Genomic DNA, 22,072 nt, shown 5'->3' on the forward strand with positions numbered 1-22,072 from the left:
TTTTAAAAGAAGATGCATTTACATTTCATGTAGATTCAGTTTGGAGAAGTTGAGCAAAGTTTGGAGATGTTTGGAGATGTTGGGGTGGGGAGGAAGGGGGAAATGTAGAACCAGAAGTAGAAGGAAATTCAAGTAGAAATGAGAATCGTTATGGAGTGAAAAAATAAAGTTTTTTTGTTTGTTTGCTTTGATTTTTTGAAGCGAGGAGAGGAAATCTATATAAATAAAACACAGTTTGTGTGTGTGTGTGTGTGTGTGTTACCGATAGACTCCTAAACGGAGAGGCTCACGTGCTTGATTTTTGGCATAGACATTGCCATTGAGCCTGGGAAGGACATGGCCTACCTAAAAATATTTGACGAGATCCATATTTTTTATTCATATTTACCTCAGCGCATTTCAGCGAGGAACATTATACAAGGAATCTCAGCCGGTGCCAGAGCAGCTCGCTGATTCGCTCAGAGCGATCACGTGATGTTCCATCCTCGCTGCCAGACCACTGAACGGAAAATATATAGAATGACCATTGCCATTCACACCACATAGGTGGAGATGCAGCTACCAGGCGCCATCTTGGTTGGCACTTGATGCGGGGCGATGGTGATTTCCGTCACACTTTTGCACGTAATTCAGAGCGAAAAGCAATTGCGTTTTTTCACCTTTTGTGCGATCGTGTTTTGTGTCGATTTTTGTCGATTTTGTGCGATAAGAATTAAACGTCTTTGAGACAGCTGTGAAACGTCTTTTCACAACCCTTGCTTAACCGATTGAAGCAGTTTATTGCCGCACAAAATGGCATTTTAACAGTTGTCTCGCTTTTAAATTCTGGGACACGTTCAAAACAAACGAGATCCACGAAGCGAGTTGGTCGAGTCGTGTTAACCAAGATGGCGACACGGCAGCTACACTTTTCACGGAGTATGAGCGTTCTATATATTTTCAATTCAGTGCGCCAGACTCGCTCACGTACTTGATTTGTGGCATAGACATGGCCATTGGGCCTTCACGGTGTAATTTGTGCGAGGCTTTTGTCCGAGTGAGCTTGAGTCGAGAGAGCGAATGTACAGGTTGGGAATGTACGGGTCTCCCTTCCCCCGCCCGGCAACGCCGGTACTGGAGGGCGTCACAGGATCGGTGAGTCTCCAAAATCCGCTTCGTGCTGTTGTTGCGAAGATGCAGGACGATGTCGCGATTGTTGTGCTGCTCTCCTCCCATGAGAACTGCAACGTCATTGTTGACTGGCCCTCCCCTTCCTCCCCTCCCCTTCCCCCTCCCCTCTCTCCCTCCCCTTCCCTCCCCTCCCCCTTCCGTCCTCCCCTTCCCCTCCCCCTCCCCCTACCCTTCCCTCCATCCCATTCCCCCTCCCCTTCCCTCCTCCCCCTCACCCTCCCTCTCCCCCCGTTCCCCTCGCCTCCCCTTTCCCCCTCCCTTCCCCCGCCCGGCAACGCCGGTACTGGAGGGCATCACAGGATTGGTGAGTCTCCAAAATCCGCTTCGTGCTGTTGTTGCGAAGATGCAGGACGATGTCGCGATTGTTGTGCTGCTCTCCTCCCATGAGAACTGCAACGTCATTGTTGACTGGCCCTCCCCTTCCTCCCCTCCCCTTCCCCCTCCCCCCTCTCCCTCCCCTTCCCTCCCCCTCCCTCTCCCCCCTCCGTCCTCCCCTTTCCCCTCCCCTTCCCTCCTCCCCTTCCCTCCTCCCCCTACCCTTCCCCCCTCCCCTTCCCCCTCCAACCTACCCCCTCCCCTCCCCTCCATTTCCCCCCTCTCCTCCCCTCCCCCCCCCATTCCCCTCGCCTCCCCTTCCCCCTCCCCTCCCCCACCCGGCAATTCCGGGTACTTCTGCTAGTAGTGAATATTGTTGAAGCAAGGACAGGAAATAGGATAAACGAAATAAAGCAAGATACCTGGGAAGAATGAATAAAAGTTAGTTGAAAATTTAATGATAAAAGCTCAAAAGGTAAAGGAATAAATACGGAGGCGATTACAGAACTCGGCCGTCTTGCGCTGCATGGCGGACGGGTGAATAAGGCTCATCTGTGCAGTACTCACTGTGACTTTGCCCTTTGACCCAATTAGTAATTAGTCCCCTCTATATTCAGGCACACACACACACACACACTCGATTGCAAAACCCCGTCTCTCACTGCGTGACGTACGGGATAATAAGACAAATATCTTGTGCAATACACAACCTGTTGCGCTTGCGCTTCTGCTGGGAGAATATCGCATTGTCCTCCTGGTCTTGTTTTCGAAGGATATGCAGGTTGTAATCCAGCTTATCCTGGTTCATCTGGAATGTCACTCGCATTTGCTGGATCTGCTCTTCCAGTTTCTGTTGGATGATGTAGAGGAAGAGGTTTGTGGATTATTATGGACTATCCTAAATACAAATACATGGGTTGCTTTTATCATCAGGAACTAATTCCCCACCTGTATGTTAGTGAGAAGTCGAGTTCTAACTTCAGCAAGACCTTCAAACTCTTCATATCGGAGTTCATTCATTGCCTGCTGATGTTCCTCAACACGCATAGCCAGCTTTCTTGTGTGTTCCTCCTGCTCACCATGTTGGAGTGTGCACATCTCTGAGTTCACAACTACTCACCCCACCTTGCATAACACAGTATGTTTCTCAACCCCAGAAAGTTGCTTTCTTCTCAAATTTGGATCAATTACAAATGTAATTGAAACTAGAGTGAAGTCGACGGCACATCATCGCAAATCCCCATGCTTCCCACTTAAAGCAAAGTTTAAGCAAAACAACGAGGCCCTTAATTTTGTTGTTGTCATGCACGTTGGTGTTTGTGCTCCCCCTCTGCTGCCCTGGCTGCACCAACTGGAAAGATATACCGTTACTCACTCCAGGCTTCATTCATTCATTCTTTCTGCTCCCCTACCTTACACTTTTGCAGACTCTTCATCTGCTGCTCCCACTCTTGCTCGTTAGCCAACAGGAAGTCCTGCCGCTCTTTTTCAAATGCCTTCTGCAGACAAAGCCACACTGCGGTATTTCAGTCGCACAGATGTTCGACGACAATTAGGCGATGATGCAGAAGGTGCAAAGAGGTTTATGGGGATGAACACTCAGCCATCGTTACCTCAATAGTTTCCAGTTCCTCTTGCTGGGCGAACATCATGTCCTGTGTACGATGCTCTGAACGTTCAATGATCAATGTTATATCCTCGGCCTGTTGCTTCAAGCATTGCACAAAGGACTCATCACGCATGCTCAGCTCCTGCCAAGCACAGTCAGGCAATTTGTATTCACGGTATGAGGGAGTGTTCAAGCGCCCATTTTAAACCTTCAATCATGGACACTTGTTTCTATGTCATACAATGAATCCTGCAGGAAATCCATGTATTGGGACAAATATAATGTGATGTTATATTCAGAACATCCACTCTGAGTCTGATAGATGGGTGGATTGACTCCAGCCCTGACCGAGTCATACCAAAGACTTTAAAAATGGTGCTTATTGGGCCAGCACTAAGGCCTGCCTTTTTTACATGAAAAAAGGTAAAAAGCCAAACAATTGAACAGCCTTGGACGTGCACCTTGACCCCATGGTCAAGGCACAACGTCAACAAGGCTGTCCCAATAACAATACACATGCGCCTCAACCCCATGGGGGAAGCACATGGTCATTCAAACGCATGCATCATGCCCCCGAGGGGCCACAATGCATGGTCATACAATTGGGACCACTCCTCTTAATAGGAGTAAGACCCCTTAATCCACCGACAGGGCATTACTCCTGCCAGGTACGATTAAAAATGGTACGTGCTGCTTCCTCACTTGATGCTTATAGCATTTAAAAGGGATATGGAACAAGTACAGATACATTCAAAGTACACCGCCCCATGCCAAGTAAATAAACAACATCCTCCAGGGTGGCATTGCCGGGTCGCCTTCGGCACCCAGCGATACCGCCATGCAAAGAAAGAAAGAAAGGGACGGTATTGGGAGGGAGAGGTGTACAATAATTGATTGATTGGTGAGGGAGAGGTATTGCGAGGGAAAGGTGTACAATAATTGATTGATTAATTACATAAATAAAATCAATAAACAATAATCGTAAAATAATTTCTTAATCAATTGGCTAATAGCATACCTCAACCACCAGTGTTTCATCCGAAGCTGTAACTTTTAGAAAATTAATTAAATTGATCAATAAAAAATTAAATAATTAATTGATGAAACAATAAATAATAAATCGATGAATTGATTAATCGATAAATAAAACATACCCTTTACAGCCAAATCACTTGGTCATTGTCGTGTCCAAATATCAGCTTCCGAACTCAAAAGGTGCCTGAAATAATGTCCAGAAGCGAAAGGAAATAGATAAGTACTTAATTGAATGAATGAATGAATGAATGAATGATCGTTTTAAGGCCATTTTCCCCGCTAGAGCGGGGGTTAGCCTTGCGGGCCCCATGACAATCGTGGTTCCCTGTTTGAGGCAATGTTTTTATGGCCGGATGCCCTTCCTGATGCCAACCCTTGGTCACGCTCTTCAATGTGCAGGGATACGGTGTACCTATTCTAAGCCGGGGTACACACCGTGATCATTCATCCCAGCAAGCTGGTACTCAATTTGCCGACCTCAGAAGGATGACAGGCTGAGTCAACCCCCCTGGCGTTAATTCAGCGATCGACCGGGATTCGAACCCAGGATCCTAGGTATCCCAAGCCGGCACCCTAACCGCTAAACCAACACCAGGGTCTAACTTAATTAATCGATAATAATCAAGTAACTAATCAATTAATTGATTAATCAAAAAACAAAAAAGACTATTTGCCAAAGGACTTGCTCACTATTGTGCCCAAATTTCAGTTTCCTAGCTCAAAGGATGGCTGAGATATCGCCCGGACAAACAAACAAGAAAACAAACAACTGGAGTGAAAACAGAGTACTCCCTTTCAGCATGCGTCATCGCCGGGCCCCCTTCGGTACCTGGAGATGACGTCATGCAGCGCTTGAAGATGAAATAGGAAAGGAGCGGACTAATGGCATCCTTCTATGTCAAAGTTCCTTGAAAGGGAACTCACATTATTATTACCAGGGCTTCAGTGGCGTAATGGTTAGAGTGTCCGCTCCTAGTCTGGGATGTCGGTGGTTAAAGGCCTGGTCGAGTCATCGCCCCAAGTGGGATGACGGTCATCTCTTGAGGATGTAGTTCACACCTCTGCTGATTTTGAGGGACTCCCTGGGAGCCCCCATGATCACCTGGGAGGCCGGCCACCTGTTACGAAATCGAAGAATCTTAGACTGAGCGATCCAGCGGACCATTGAGTAGAAGGGCTCTATCGAGTTTCAGACCAATCGGTTGGCAAATAAGGAATGAGTAGGGATCTGAAGTTTCAGGGGGTAACATCCCCACGCCCCCCCCCCCCCAACCCCCGGGAACCACCATGATCCGAAATCGAAACATATGAGATCGAATGATCCTGCGGACCATTGAGGAGAAGGGCTGTATCGGGGTTCAGAGAAATCAGTTGGTAAACAAAGGATAAGTAGGAATCCAAAGTTTCAGGCGGTAACCCCACCTGGGAGGCCCCATGATCCGAAATCGAAGCCTGATTGATTGTGTGCGCTACCACCTTGTATTCATGTGTCACCTTTCAGAACAATCAGCCAGGTGAAAGGGAGGAGTCGCAAAAATAGCACGAAGTTAACGGATGGATAGTTGGCCGGATGGATTGACGGACATCCAGACACCACGACCCATTTTATAAGTTCATCTCTTCGAGAATCGAAATGAGATGACCTAAAAATGGTACCTGCTGCTTCCTCGCTTGATGATTATAGCATTTTAAAAGGATAGAGAATGGACAAACACCATAGGTTGGTAATAACAGCACAGGCTTTGATGGGCCTAATAGCCTCCTCCTGCGTTGAATTTTCTTGTCAGGAAACTCATTATTATTACCCCGAAACATTAGGAATAGAGGTAGGACTAGTAGGTACCTTTGGTATGAAAGAAGAAGAACCACCTTTCGAGGCCATTTTTCCCCGCAGAGCAGGGGTTGGCCTTTTTTGGGCACCGTGGTCCCCTTTTTGAAGCAATCTTTTACAGCCGGATGCCCTTCCTGCCTTTTTGAAGCAATCTTTTACAGCCGGATGCCCTTCCTGCCATCAACCCTGTTAGTCACCTCTTGCCACACACAGGGAATCACCAGTGAACTGGTACTCAATTTGCCGACCTCAGAAGGATGAACAGGCTGAGTCAACCACCCTGGTGTTAATTCAGCGATCGACCGGGATTCGAACCCAGGATCCTAGGATCCCAAGCCAGGACCCTAACTGCTAAGCCAGCACCAGGATGGTTTGGTCATGTGTTGAGGAAGGATGAAAGTGACTGGTTGAGAAGAGTGATGGAAATGAATGTAGAAGGAAGTAGAGGACGGGGAAGACCGAGAAAGACTTGGCTTTTGGTATGGATGTGTGATAAAGATCTTTTGACTGTCTCGATGACACACAATGATGACACCCATTTGGAGTCCTATTGAACATGTCAGAACGCCGCATGCCCATTTACCATAGGCCGCACATCAACCATCGAGTTACACCCTCGACACCACCAAGTACGACAATGATCCAGGAATCAATTTTATGCACTGTTGCACGACGAGGTGACGGACGACAGAAGTATTACAACATTCACACACCTGGTGCAACTCGCCTATCATGTGGTTCTTCCTTCCGATGAACTTGAGGCACTCTTGCTGCTGATTGCACAGAGCGCTGTGGAGATCTTGGGAAACGTTCAACTTCTCAGAGGTACACCACGTGCGAGATATCGTTTCAAAGTGCTCCTGCCCCTCCTGTGCTTCCGCTTGCAGTTTCTCGATCCTGAAAGGTGTGATGCAAACAAAGCAGAACCGACTGGTCTAACCAAGTTATGAGACATTTACCACTCTCAGTTGCCAGTCTCTTGGCCATCATCGATGGGATCATAGGCATAAAATTGATTGGTGGAGGCCCCGCTTCCGGTTTGTTTTTGCCAGCTCTCCACGCTACCAAAGCTAAGAATTTTACCATTTGTATACCGACTTCTTTCCTGGAAGTCCTAGCAGTGTCCATGTGTTTTTTTTTTAACCTCTTCCACCCCCTTCCCACGCCTCCCCCCCAAGCCCTCTCCCTCCCACAGATCTCCTGATGTCCCTGCTCTCAAATGTTGTACTTGTGTGCTTTCCCCTCTCTCCCTATCTTGTCTCCCGCTCCCTTTATTTCGTCTTACGTGTCCGTTTTTTTTTTTGTTTTTTTTTGTCATTAATGTTAGCTCTTACACGAGCCTCGATGTTGTATACAAAAAAAAAAAAAAAAGGGCATAAAATCATAGGCATAAAATTGACTCAGAAGCAGGTACATTTATTAGCACTACAACAGCTCTGGGAATCCCAATTAATTTTGTGGCCGACACCCAGTCAGATGAACTGCTGCATCTTAACAGCCAATCCGTAAGCAACTTGTTAGACATTTTGAGTTTCCAATAAACATAGGTGTTGATCTGCTGGTCTTTTTTTATCTTGTGGATAATTTTGGATTGGAGGATTTTCCTACTGTGCTCGTGCACCAGGTTTGTGCTACCATATCCTCGTTCATATCCCATTGATATTAGCTATTTTCACTCCCAGTGAGGATTGATACACTTAGAAGCAGGTGCAGAACAGCTGGATATTTATTTCCTTTTGATGGTACCTTACTGATATAAGCCCCAAACATGCAGTGGTAAATCAGACCCAACATACAAGGTATACGAGCGTAACCTTACATAGCACAATTTATAAATAGGTTGTCCTACTCATTACCTGTCTCTGCGAGCCTGTGCCTCTTTCTGACGCCGCTCGGCCTCCCGCGACATCAATGCCCTTTCCACGTTTGTCACCAATTCCACACCGTCCCACGATAAACGGAGCAGCCGCTGCATGTCAGAGCATGGCAGGAATGGTGGTCTAGCAGATCAAATATGGGAAGTTTAGGTTTCTGGTTGAGTAAGCAATGACAGAAACATTGCTCTTACCTGCTCACTGGCTTCCAACTGCTGCTGGCTGCAGGTTCGCTTTTCCTCCAGTTCTATCTGAGGTTGAACATGGTGCTGGTTCATGTGTGCTCTGCAAAACATGTGCACGCACGCACGCACGCACACACACACACACACACACACGCACGGTTAATGTCTGATCATGGTTCATGTTCATGGACATGGCACTGGTTCATGTCTGATCTACAGTTAGAGGCTGTCCGCGTTTCAGTGACAATCCCAAAAAGAACCCTTGGAACAAAACTTTGAGAACAAGAAAACTTCACAGCTTGGTCCATGAATCGTGACCCCTTACTCAAATGCACGTGGATACTTTGAGACCAAAGACGACTCTGTTCTGAATTCCGCATCTGGAAATAGGTTAATGTAAGCACCTTGGCCCGGTTAATGTAAGCACCTTGGCCCGGTTAATGTAAGCACCTTGGCCACATTGAGCAGGATTCTGCTTTAGCTTTCAGCTGCATTACTAGTCATCACAAAAAGTCCACAACGAATGTTTGGAAATACTCCCACCAACTCCCCCATTATTTACATTATTTAAATGTAAAACTCGTTCAATCAAAAATATCACTTGTAATTACAATTGCTTCAGAGTTTAGGTCTGATAATTATTACAGAGTACAAACACAAAAGGATTCCCAATGCGATGCTGTACAATAAGGTCTCTCGGGTAAATTAAAAAAACCTTCCAGGAACTCAGATCCAAATACAGCATTTCAAAACACCAACTGTAACGAACAATATCCAACAGTCAATTCGTGATTAAATGCTTACATTAAGCTAGTCGAGTGTTGATATTGAGGTTTTGTTTTGTTGAAATTCACACATGACCATGATTCAGATCAGAACACGAGAACAAACCGTGCAATCAGAGACTCAAAACTCCTTTTACAAAAACGTTCTGCTTGATATGAGAGGTAACATGATGTAGTTAGAACTTCTGTACACCTTCTGTACACCAAGTACAATTCCAATAGAAGAGATGTAATTGCTGTTCTTTTGGGTCTTTTGAATCCTCGGTATCTGTTGGGTCCTTGAGGTATTTTGGGTCCTCAGGGACTTTTGGGTCCTCTGGTTCTTTTGCGTCGTTGGGGTATTTTGGGTCCACTGGGTTCTCGGGGTCTTTTAGGTAGTTTCAGTCCTCTGGGTTATTGGAGAATGTTTTTGGGTCTTCGGGGTCCTCCGGGTCTTTTGGGTCCTCAGGTCTTTTGGGTCCTCGGCGTATTTTGGGTATTTGGAATCTTTAAGGGGCTTTGGGGTCTTTTTAGTCTTTGGGAACTTTGGGGTATTTTGGGTCTTTGCAGTCTTTGTGGGTATTCAGGAATTTTGGGTCCTTGTGGTCTTTTTGATCCTTGGAGTCTTTTAGATCTTTTGTGTGTTCAAAGATTGCCCGTTAAAACCCCACTGAAATCCCTCCTAAAACACCAATTCAAAACCTTTAAAACCTACCCTTATGTAGGGGGACAAACATCAGATATCTGAAGTTCAGGTCCACTGGGTTCTCAGGGTATTTTGGGTAGTTTCAGTCCTCTGGGTCTTTTGGGTCTTCTGGGTCCTCCAGGTCTTTTGTGTCCTCAGGTCTTTCGCGTTCTCTGAGTCTTTTGGGTCCTCGGGGTATTTGGGGTATTTCGAATCTTTAACCCTTTGAGTACAGGATTTTTTTTTGATAAAAATACCTCTGGTACGGGATTAATTTGGCATTACGGGAATGCAACCACGTACTGACGATCTATTTATAGGTATAGTCGATGACGTGTAGTAACGTCATCCGTACACAAAACTTTTTCGCGGGTTGCGGCACTGGACGTCATCCGTACTCAAAGGGTTAAGGGGTTTTGGGGTCTTTTCAGTTTTCGGGAACTTCGGGGTATTTTGGGTCCTCGTGGTCTTTTGGGTATTCAGGTATTTTGGGTCCTTGGGGTCTTTTAGGTCTTTTGGGTGTTCAAAGATTGCCCATTAAAACCCCACTGAAATCCCTCCGAAAACACTAACTCAAAACCATTAAAACCTACCCTTATGAAGGGGGACAGACATCAGATATGTGTACAAACACAAACAGACATTGTGTTTTATATGGTAGAAGGAAAACATTTCAAGCACTAAAAGTAACGTACAATGATAACCTGTGTTGTGCTCCTCCCTCCAGTCTTTCAGCAGTGCTGCCCATAAGGAAAGAAAGAAATGATCTGCAAGGGGTGGGGGGGGGGGGGGGGGAGGGGGGGAATGATAAGGAAATAATGGGACGGAATGGAATGGCAAACTCATGGCAATGAGGCAGGAGTTGGTCTCCGAGGTGCTGAGGGCCGGCAAACAGTCGCGCCCAGGGTCACATCTCCAATCCGAGCCAATAACTCGTGCCCTCGGACTCCGTCGGTCCCCCTCTGATGGCAATGTAGCTCTGACAGCTCCCGTCCATCGGGAATCCAACTCCACGGTACGGAAGCAAACCTTTCTCTGAACTGCCACTGCATCTCACTACACAAATTTCCTGTTGCATCTGTTCCCACCTGCGGCTCATCCTTGTAGAACCCTGGACTAGAAGAGAAAGGTGGATGGGGAGTGAGTGTCACACGGCTCCTGGCATTGGCCCAGATTCCCTCTTCGAATATAAAGTTTGCAGGTGAGGAAAGAACTTTTTATTATTACACGAGATGCCTTACAAGGAATTCTGACACAGGAGAGGCCTCGAGGCCCATAAAACCTTGCACTTGTATTGCTAACCTAGGCTTGTTTGTCTGTGCTCTGTCCTTTTGAAATGCTGAGCGTCAGGTAAGGAAGCAGGGCATGTCATTTTTGAAGTCTTTGGTATGGTATTGGCCAGGGTTTCAGAGTGGAAGCTCGAATCATTACACCACCGATGCCGGATCAATTTTTGAAGTTTTGAAGTTCCGAGGCTTGCAGGGCTCAGCAGTAGCAACGGTTCAAACTTCAATCGAAACCGGCTCTCAGCTGAGCTGGGCTATTCAGGTCGAATGAGCAAACAAGCAGCAACGAACCACAACAAATGCCCCGAGCAGCTCACATGGCCATGGGATCCTCAAGCAGCGGAACAACGCACTCAGTCTTCAAACTCGACCTCGTTGTCGACAATTTTTCTGGATCCTCATCAATGTTCTCCAACATTACAACTGACTCTGGGTCCCTCAATTATAATCTTCAGTCACATCCTTTTTACTTTCCGTTCCCATCTCCATTTTATCACAATTTTGACCGGTAGACAAATGGGGCAAATCCCTACTTAGTGACCGCCAATGGGACAGCCCCACTTCATCGTACATGTGTTGGTTCTGTATGTCTGGAATCACTTCCGCTCATCACATTCCAGTCACATCACCTTCAGGTAAAATCAATTTTATCTTTCACCATTGCCATTCCAGTCGAAGCTTACACATCTCCACACACACAGATCCAGCTCAAGCTTACGCATCCTCACACAGATCCAGTTCAAGCTTACACATCCTCACACCGATCCGATTCACGCTTACACATCCTCCGCTCACAGAGATCCAGTTCAACCTTACACATCTCCACCCACACATATCCAGATCAAGCTTACACATCTCTACCCACACATATCCAGTTCAAGCTTACACATCTCCACCCACACAAATCCAGTTCACGTTTACACATCTCCACCCACACAGATCCAGTTCAAGCTTACACATCTCCACCCACACACAGATGCAGTTCAAGCTTACACATCCCCACACAGATCCAGTTCAAGCTTACACATCCCCACAAATCCAGTTCAAGCTTTCACATCCTCCACCCACACAGATCCAGTTCAAGCTTACACATCTCCACCCACACACAGATCCAGTTCAAGCTTACACATCCCCACACAGATCCAGTTCAAGCTTACACATCCCCACAAATCCAGTTCAAGCTTACACATCCTCCACAAAAACAGATCCAGTTCAAGCTTACACATCCCCACCCACACATATCCAGTTCAAGCTTACACCTCTCTACCCACACATATCCAGTTCAAGCTTACACAGCACCACACAGATCCAGTTCAAGCTTACATATAATCAGACAGATCCAATTCAAGCTTACATATCAGACAGATCCAGTTCAAGCTTACGCATCTCTACCCACACATATTTAGTTCAAGCTTACACATCCTCCACCCACAGATCCAGTTCAAGCTGACACATCTCCAGTCTCCACCCACACAGATCCAGTTCAAGCTTACACATCTCCACACACACAGATCCAGCTCAAGCTTACGCATCCTCACACAGATCCAGTTCAAGCTTACACAGCAACACACAGATCCAGTTCAAGCTTACACATCCTCCACAAACACAGATCCAGTTCAAGCTTACACATCTCCACCCACACATATCCAGTTCAAGCTTACACCTCTCTCCCCACACATATCCAGTTCAAGCTTACACAGCACCACACAGATCCAGTTCAAGCTTACATATCATCAGACAGATCCAATTCAAGCTTACATATCAGACAGATCCAGTTCAAGCTTATGCATCTCTACCCACACATATTTAGTTCAAGCTTACACAGCAACACACAGATCCAGTTCAAGCTTACATATCATCAGACAGATCTAGTTCAAGCTTACACATCCTCTACCCACACAGATCCAGTTCAAGCTTACACATCCTCCACCCACACAGATCCAGTTCAAGCTTATACATCCTCACAGATCTAGTTCAAGCTTACACAGCACCACACAGATCCAGTTCAAGCGTACACATCCTCCACCAACACAGATCCAGTTCAAGCTTATACATCCTCACACATATCTAGTTCAAGCTTACACAGCACCACACAGATCCAGTTCAAGCTTACACATCCTCCACACACAGATCCAGTTCAAGCTTACACATCCTCCACACACACAGATCACGTTCAAGCTTACACATCACCACAAATCCAGTTTACGCTTACACATCCTCCACACACATGGATGCAGTTCAAGCTTACACATAACCACACAGATCCAGTCCAAGCTTACACATCACACAGATCCAGTCCAAGCTTACACATATCCACCCACACGTATCCAGTTCAAGCTTACATAGCATCACACAGATCCAGTTCAAGCTTACATATCATCACACAGAGCCGGTTCAAGCTTACATATTGATATACTCCGCCGTCCACCTCCACTCACGAATCTCGCGGGCTTGACGTGGAAATAAACGAAACACGTCATAGATTTGTGGGAACACTGACTATGCATAGATATAAACCATATTTGAAAGGATAAAATCACTACTTTGTACATAACTGTAAATTATATTATTGAGAGACCGCGACGTACACCGAAATAGATAGAGATAGCGTGGGGTGAACAAAAGACCCACTGTTTTCGCGCCTCCAGCTTAGCTCTGACTCTGAGGCGACGAGCCGCGACCCGCTCCTGTGGGTCACTGGAGTCCACGGAATGAGAGACGATCACGTTGGGTTCCTCCATCGCGATCTTGAAGTTGAAGTCTTGGTCGCTCAGAGTCAGGGTGACAGGATCCATGACTTCTGATAAAAAAAAACACGGGCTCCAGCCTCTAATTGACTTTGTTAAAATATTTTTGCTCTTCCCATGTCTGGCGTTCCGTCCTTATAATTACTGACCCATATCGCTGTATGTCCGACTGACTTGTATCCCGTACTCTGCGCCTCACTCGTCGCAACCTCTTATTTCCCGTTGTCATGACAACGTCGTACGCGACCCAGTCATTTGAAGGATTATTCTTATTTACACTTAAAAATAAACTAACTCGAACCAGTATACATCCTGGACATTTCTCGGAATATTCGATGGAAGTTTAGTTCATTGAATTTAGAATCGTGTGTATGGATTTGAGTTATTGAGGAAGACGTTAGAAAATTTGCAAAAAACAACAACAACAACAAGTGACGTATGTGTTTTACGTTCGTCGTTTGTGAAGGACGATATTTACGACGGCGGTTCGGAAGGCGCGTTATCAAGTCGTGTGTCGTAATGGTAAAGAATATAAAAGTTTAAAATGTTTTAGACGAGCCTGATCAGGTGGGTTTGTGAGGAAAATGTGAGGAGAAATGACTGCGATGATTGCCGAAAGACATTTCCTGTGGTGATTTCAACTCGTGACTTTCACTTCACGTCTCGGCAATGGCTATGGCCGGGAAGACGAGGCGGGTGGTTCCTCGTTCGGACCTCCTGGGAAGCTCGGACGGGATGCCGGCTCTGGGACCCCAAGGCTGCGCTAACGTGGTGTTACGTCTGGACAGTGCGAGGCGAGGCGAGACGAGGTTCACCGGCCTGTCCCAGGTTTGGATCCTTTACTTACTAATGGACTAAACTGGGAAGTTCGTGACATTCGTTAATTAACAATACTTTTGAGCTGTACATATACCTGTCTGTGTATATATATATTTATATACTTGGCTGTGTATATATATACCTGTCTGCGGGAGGGCCGACGGGAGTTGTGGGAGATATGTTGAAGGCAGCAGGAAGTTGGGGTGTGAAGAGAATGACAGAGATCTGTAATCTGGTGGTGAAAGAAGGCCGCATTCCAGTGGATTGGGAACTGAGTACCCTCGTCCCTCTATACAAGGGGAAAGGTGACCCTCTGGAGTGTGGCTCGTACCGAGCGATAAAGTTATTGGAGCATGGAATGAAGGTATTGGAAAGGGTGTTGGAGAGGAGGATAAGGAAGAAAGTGAAGATCGACGAAATGCAGTTTGGATTTATGCCAGGAAGAGGAACGACAGACGCGCTTTTCATTGTGAGGCAGTTGCAGGAGAAGTACATGGATAAGAGGAAGAAGTTGTTTTTTGGGTTTGTTGATCTGGAGAAAGCATTCGATAGGGTTCCACGCAAAGTATTGACATGGGCATTGAGGAAGTTAGGAGTGGAGGAATGGTTGATCAGAGTAGTGATGGCAATGTACAAAAGAGCACGCACAGCTGTAAGGACGAAGGACGGGAACAGTGGTGAGTTTGAGGTGAAGGTGGGAGTGCATCAGGGGTCGGTACTAAGTCCACTACTATTTGTAGCTGTGATGGAGGTGCTGGCTCAGACCGTAAAGGAGGGTTTACCATGGGAGTTGTTGTATGCAGATGATCTGGTGTTGATTGCGGAAAGTATGGATGGACTGAAGGAAAAGATGAACAAGTGGAAGGAATGTATGGAGACAAAAGGTCTGAAGGTGAATATCGGAAAGACAAAGGTGATGGCAAGTGGTAAAGCATGTGGTGAGGTGGAAAGAACTGGGAAGTGGCCGTGTGCTGTGTGTAGGAAGGGTGTCGGAGTGAACTCCATTCAATGTACAATGTGTGCTGAGTGGGTTCATCAAAAATGTAGTGGTCTGAGAGGGTCATTAACCAGTGTGGCAGCTACATTCAAATGTAAGGTGTGCACAGAGGGAGCTGCAGATGGAGGAAATGTTGAGTTGGATCCTGGAGACGGCGTGAAGCTGGAAGGTGTGAAAACATTTTGCTACCTCGGAGACATGCTGAATGGAGAAGGTGGATCAGACTCGGCAACGGTTGCTCGAGTGAGATGTGCATGGAAGAAGTTTCGGGAACTGAGTGGCGTGCTGATGAGGAGGAGAGTGTCGCTGAAGCTGAAGGGAAAGGTGTATGCTGCATGTGTGAGAAGTGTTATGATTTATGGGAGCGAGACATGGGTAATGAACGCAGAGCAGCAACGAAGGCTGGAAAGGGTGGAAATGCGAATGGTTCGATGGATGTGCGGAGTATCGTTGAGAGAGAGGAAGACAAATGATGAATTGCGAAAGATGATGGGAATATTGCCTGTGATTGATGCTGTGAAGAGGAACAGGTTGAGATGGTTTGGTCATGTATTGAGGAAGGATGAAAGTGACTGGTTGAGAAGAGTGATGGAAGTTAATGTAGAAGGAAGTAGAGGACGGGGAACACCGAGAAAGACTTGGCTAAAGATGGTGGAAGAAGAAATGCGGGCAAGGGGGTTAACAAGGAGAGATGCAGAAAATAGGGCAAAATGGAGAAGATTGTCATGGGGACCGCAAGGCTAACCCCCGCTCTAGCAGGGAACATGGCCTTAAAATGCATGTTGTTGTGTTGTTGTATATATATACCTGTCTGTGTATATATATACCTGTCTGTGTATATATATACCTGTCTGTGTATATATATACCTGTCTGTGTATATATACACCTGTCTGTGTATATATATACCTGTCTGTGTATATATACACCTGTCTGTGTATATATACACCTGTCTGTGTATATATACACCTGTCTGTGTATATATACACCTGTCTGTGTATATATACACCTGTCTGTGTATATATACACCTGTCTGTGTATATATACACCTGTCTGTGTATATATACACCTGTCTGTGTATATATACACCTGTCTGTGTATATATACACCTGTCTGTATATATACACCTGTCTGTATATATACACCTGTCTGTGTATATACACCTGTCTGTGTATATATACCTGTCTGTGTATATATTATATACCTGTCTGTGTATATATACCTGTCTCTGTATATATACCTGTCTGTGTATATATACCTGTCTGTGTATATATACCTGTCTGTGTATATATACCTGTCTGTGTATATATATATACCTGTCTGTGTATATATAAACCTGTCTGTGTATATATATACCTGTCTGTGTATATATATACCTGTCTGTGTATATATATACCTGTCTGTGTATATATATACCTGTCTGTGTATATATATATACCTGTCTGTGTATATATATATACCTGTCTGTGTATATATATATACCTGTCTGTGTATATATATATACCTGTCTGTGTATATATATATACCTGTCTGTGTATATATATATATATACCTGTCTGTGTATATATATATATACCTGTCTGTGTATATATATACCTGTCTGTGTATATATATACCTGTCTGTGTATATATATACCTGTCTGTGTATATATATACCTGTCTGTGTATATATATACCTGTCTGTGTATATATATACCTGTCTGTGTATATATATATATATATATACCTGTCTGTGTATATATATATATATATATATACCTGTCTGTGTATATATATATATATATATATATACCTGTCTGTGTATATATATATATATATATATATACCTGTCTGTGTATATATATATATATATATATATACCTGTCTGTGTATATATATATATACCTGTCTGTGTATATATATATATATATATATATATACCTGTCTGTGTATATATATATACCTGTCTGTGTATATATATATACCTGTCTGTGTATATATATATACCTGTCTGTGTGTATATATACTAGGGCATGCCCGTACTATATATATATATCTAAAATTATATCCCCCCCCCTCTATTTACATGAAATGGTTTGGTCCAAAGCGAACGGCTTGCGAGTACGGTGACAATCCCCCCCCTCTATTTACATGAAATGGTTTGGTCCAAAGCGAACGGCTTGCGAGTACGGTGACAATCCCCCCCCTCTATTTACATGAAATGGTTTGGTCCAAAGCGAACGGCTTGCGGAGTTTGGTAAAGAAATCGCCATAGCGTGCACGTAATTAGTTTTAAAACATAGTTTAACGGCAACATAGTTTGCCAACGTGAAATAAATGAATACGCTCTCAAATGTGCCGTCCGAGGCAGAGTCTGTTCGCCACGTTCGGCACACGTGATAGCTCGCTGCTCTCTGATTGGTTGAATCGTTTTTTGGACATAGCTCGGTAACTACTTCTCCGATTAATATGAAACCTTGAAAAGGCACATCCTCGGGTCCCCAGCAATATACCTGGCAAGTTTAAAGTATATCGGACCCGTGGTTGTCGAGAAACAGCGGTCACAGACATACATACATACATACATACATACATACATACATACATACATACACACAGAGATTACTGGAATTATAGATAGATAGATATATATATATATATATATATAGATAGATAGATATATATATATATATATATATATATATATATATATATATATATATATATATATATATATATATATATATATATATATATATATATCTATATATATATATATATATATATATATATATATATTATATACCTGCCTATGTGTATTTATATACCTGCCTATGTGTATATATATACCTGCCTATGTGTGTATATATACCTGACTATGTGTATATATACCTGCCTATGTGTATATACAGTCATGTGAAAAAGTAAGTACACACGATGTAAAGTTCTGACTTTTTCAACATATTTCAACATACAGCTATTTGATCTTCATTTCAACCGTCGCATTTCGACCTTCATTTCAACCGTTTCAACATTTCAATCAGGTGCACCAGCTCAGGTGATCAGGATCAATATTGCTCAGGATCAGAACATCGTTGGAGAGGATCTTGGAGGAACCTGTCTTATTTAAACCTCAGACATTTGGTTTGGTTTGCTCTTTGTTGTTGAACTGTGCAGCGTCACCATGCCGAGATCAAAATAGCTCTCTGAGGCCTTCAGAAAGAAGGTTATAGATGCCTATGAGTCTGGGAAGGGATTTAAAGAGATCTCCCAACAATTTGAAATCAATCATTCGACTGTCCGGAAGATCATCTACAAGTGGAGAAGATTCCAAACAACTGCCAACTTGTTCAGGCCAGGCCGCCCCAGTAAGTTCAGCCCGAGAGCAGACCGCAAGATGCTGAAAGAAGTCAATAACAACCCCAGAATGTCATCACGGGACCTACAGGTAGCTCTTGCCACTGTTGATGTCAAAGTGCACGAATCTAGCATTAGAAAGAGGCTGCACAAATTTGATCTACATGGAAGGTGTGCCAGGAGGAAACCTTTGCTGTCCAGAAAGAACATCAGTGCAAGACAAAGTTTGCCAATGAACACCTTGGCAAAGACCAGCACTTCTGGAACAATGTGCCCTGGACAGATGAGTCAAAGGTAGAACTATTTGGCCATAGTAGCAGAAGACATGTTTGGCGAAAACCAAAGACTGCATTTGACCACAAGAACCTGATACCAACTGTAAAGCATGATGGTGGAAATATTATGGTTTGGGGCAGCTTTGCTGCATCAGGGCCTGGGCAGCTCACCATCATAGAATCCACTATGAATTCTTCATTGTACCAGAGGGTGCTTGAGGATAATTTGAGGCCATCTGTCGAAAAGTTGAAGCTCAACCGAAGGTGGACCTTGCAACATGACAATGACCCTAAACATACCAGTAAATCCACCAAGGAATGGCAGAAAAGAAAGAAATGTAGGGTTCTGGAATTGCCAAGTCAAAGCCCGGATCTAAATCCCATCGAGATGTTGTGGGGGGATTTGAAACAAGCTGTGCATGCAAGAAACCCCTCAAACATCGCACAGCTGAAAGAATTCTGCATGGAGGAGTGGGCAAAAATTTCTCCCAGTCGATGTCAGAGACTGGCAGACAGTTATAAGAAACGCCTACTTGAGGTTGTTTCTGCCAAAGGGGACAATACCACTGATTAGAGCCAAGGGTGCACTTACTTTTTCCACATGCGAAATTTGCATTTATGTTTATTTAAATTATACAATGGATGACAAAATGGAAATGTTTCATGATATTTGTTATATTATATCACCTTTAACTCTCAATATTGTTGAAATGAAGATCAAATAGCTGTATGTTGAAATATGTTGATAAAGTCAAAACTTTACATCGGGTGTACTTACTTTTTCACGTGACTGTATATATATACCTGCCTATGTGTGTATATACCTGCCTATGTGTATATTTGTTTTTACTTGCTCGTATGCATACATACTGCTCCAGATTCCAGAAGGTGTGCGCGTACTCAAGGACAGGAAAAGATGGCACAATATTCCACAGCTGCTGCGCTGTTTGCACGAGAACAGCGAACCTCACAACATCAACTATCGCACATGCATGGACACCCTCAATGTAATTAATCCCATCTGGTCACTGTTATTCTTTGCTTTAATTCAAATAGCAATGGGTGTGTGTGAGGGGGAGTTGGTCATTTTGCTAGGAAATATTCTTGATTTGTAGTTTATCAAATTGCTCAACGTTCCTGAGTAATGTGAAATGTTTGCAAATGAGGGCTTTACGTGAGGTTTGCAATTCAAATAGTGTGTATGTAGAATTTAGATTTACTTGATGTACGACCCAACAACGCAGATCTCTCCAAGCCAATCACTCGATACTTCAATCTTCCCCATTCATTCCGTCACATGGCAGACTCCAGCATTTGTCTCCAGTTCGCTCCTATGGACAATCGAACAGGGAAAAATGTAATCTTCAGATTTGGGACTTGGCCCCCCCATGAGATTAACGAGCACTTATCATGCACTTCGACCTCGTGTCTCTTGCAACTTTTCATTTTTTTTCTCTTTACTTTTTCTTTTTATTTTATCTCCCCTCTTCCCTTTTTCTCCCCCTTTGTTCTCACATTTTCTTATTTTTCTTTCTATCCTTTTAAAAATCTCTATCATCTCTGTTCTCCTCCTCCCCTCCCACCACTTTTTTTTCTTTGTTGTTTCCTTATTTTCCCCCTTTTTCCAAGTCTCGTTCGCTTTGACTTGTGACTCTTTAACCCTCTCTGATGAGACGTCAAAATGAGTCTTTGCCACCCCACAAACATCCTTATCATTGATGTAGCTATGGTGTGTGCTTCTCTGAATCCCGTCTCACACTTTTGTACCAACGGACGGAGGATTAACTCCCAAAACTTCAGCCTCTTTCCACTGCAGTGTTTAGCGTAGTTTGATCACCGCTTTGTTGACCCCATCTATTGTATAATTCTGGGTTGTCGCTTCAGTTAATCCAGTGTATTATCTGGCATGAATGATTCTTTCAGTTTTAATTTATTTTACTTGATGTTGTGCTCAGCAATGTTTGATAAAGTGGCCACTCAACATTCCACAGGAACTGCATGACCTGCTCAATCCAGAAGGAATGGACATGGCACCTGCAGATGGTGCTCCTTCACAACCTGCCAAGTTTGTCAACTCTGACATCTTCGATATGTTTGGCGGTGTCGAGGTTGGAATTGCTCTCGGGCTCCATTATTTATTTTTTTACTTTTCATTAGCGGTTCGGATGTTCCTGTTGCTAACTGTACTGGTGCTTTCCAGCTCGTCGTAGAGATCATAATGAGGCCATCACTGCTTCCCCATGTGAAACTCCACCGACGCAGTAAGTAGCATTTCAGCGCGTGTTGGACGTACTGTTAAAGGGCTACACACACAGAAAATAATCTTTGGTTGAATTAATAGATATGGCTTCACTTGACACTTAATTGTTGTTCTTTTTTTGAATACGTATCTTGGAAGGAAGATATTGTTATCAACACGGGTTTCGGGTCCACTACAAGTGGTGTTGGGTTGGGGGGGGGGGGGGGGGGGTTTGGGGGGGATTACAGCTGTCCATGTGTGTATATACACCTGTCCATGTGTGTATATACACCTGTCCATGTGTGTATATATACAGTCTCGTGAAAAAGTAAGTACACCCCATGTAAAGTTTTGACTTTTTCAACATATTTCAACATACAGCTATTTGATGTTCATTTCAACAATATTGATGGATAAAGGTGATATAATATAACAAATATCATGAAACATTTACATTTTGTAGTCCATTGTATAATTTAAATAAACATAAATGCAAATTTCGCATGTGGAAGAAGTAAGTACACCCCTACATTTATCATGGCTTCAAATACCTCAAATTAGAATCAGGTGCACCAGCTCAGGTGCAAATGTTTAGAACATCGTTAGAGAGGACATTGGAGTAACCTGTCTTAATTAAACCTCAGACATTTAGTTTGGATTACTCTTTGTTGTTGAAGTGTGCGGCATCACCATGCCTAGATCAAGAGAGCTCTCTGGGGCCTTCAGAAAGAAGGTTATAGATGCCTACGAGTCTCGGAAGGGATTTAAAAAGATCTCCAAACAATTTGAAATCAATCATTTGACTGTCCGGAAGATCATCTACAAGTGGAGAAGATTCCAAATAACTGCCAACTTGTTCAGGCCAGGCCGCCCCAGCAAGTTCAGCCCGAGAGCAGACCGCAAGATG

At 44.1% G+C, this 22,072-nt stretch overlaps 2 protein-coding genes across 4 annotated transcripts in view; one reads left to right on the top strand and one right to left on the bottom strand.

Annotated features, from left to right (window-relative positions):
* Positions 1-1,927: 1,927 nt before the first annotated feature.
* Positions 1,928-13,820, bottom strand: LOC137417194 (dynein regulatory complex protein 1-like). 2 transcript variants are annotated; one of them, XM_078784991.1, is made up of 9 exons: positions 13,386-13,820; positions 10,164-10,235; positions 8,029-8,119; positions 7,817-7,929; positions 6,674-6,857; positions 3,099-3,236; positions 2,898-2,984; positions 2,434-2,556; positions 1,928-2,335 (listed from the first exon to the last, which is right to left on the bottom strand). In XM_078784991.1, the coding sequence occupies exons 1-9, from the start codon at positions 13,547-13,549 to the stop codon at positions 2,144-2,146; spliced, it is 1,164 nt and encodes a 387-aa protein (XP_078641117.1). In that variant the 5' UTR covers positions 13,550-13,820; the 3' UTR covers positions 1,928-2,143. The 2 variants fall into 2 exon arrangements, with proteins under 2 accessions (XP_078641117.1, XP_078641118.1); XM_078784992.1 differs by lacking the exon at positions 10,164-10,235.
* Positions 13,821-13,926: 106 nt separating this feature from the next.
* The window catches only part of TRPC4AP (transient receptor potential cation channel subfamily C member 4 associated protein), an 82,649-nt gene continuing 74,503 nt past the window's right edge, over positions 13,927-22,072 (top strand). For both annotated transcript variants that reach the window (XM_068102995.2, XM_068102996.2), the window contains exons 1-4: positions 13,927-14,329; positions 19,805-19,933; positions 20,918-21,034; positions 21,127-21,187. In XM_068102995.2, the coding sequence (XP_067959096.2) occupies positions 14,171-14,329; positions 19,805-19,933; positions 20,918-21,034; positions 21,127-21,187 (466 nt within the window). In that variant the 5' untranslated portion in view covers positions 13,927-14,170. The remainder of the gene's footprint in view (positions 14,330-19,804; positions 19,934-20,917; positions 21,035-21,126; positions 21,188-22,072) is intronic.

Source organism: Myxine glutinosa, chromosome 9 (genome assembly GCF_964187855.1).
Source record: "Myxine glutinosa chromosome 9, kmMyxGlut1.1, whole genome shotgun sequence".
NCBI lineage: Eukaryota > Metazoa > Chordata > Myxini > Myxiniformes > Myxinidae > Myxine > Myxine glutinosa.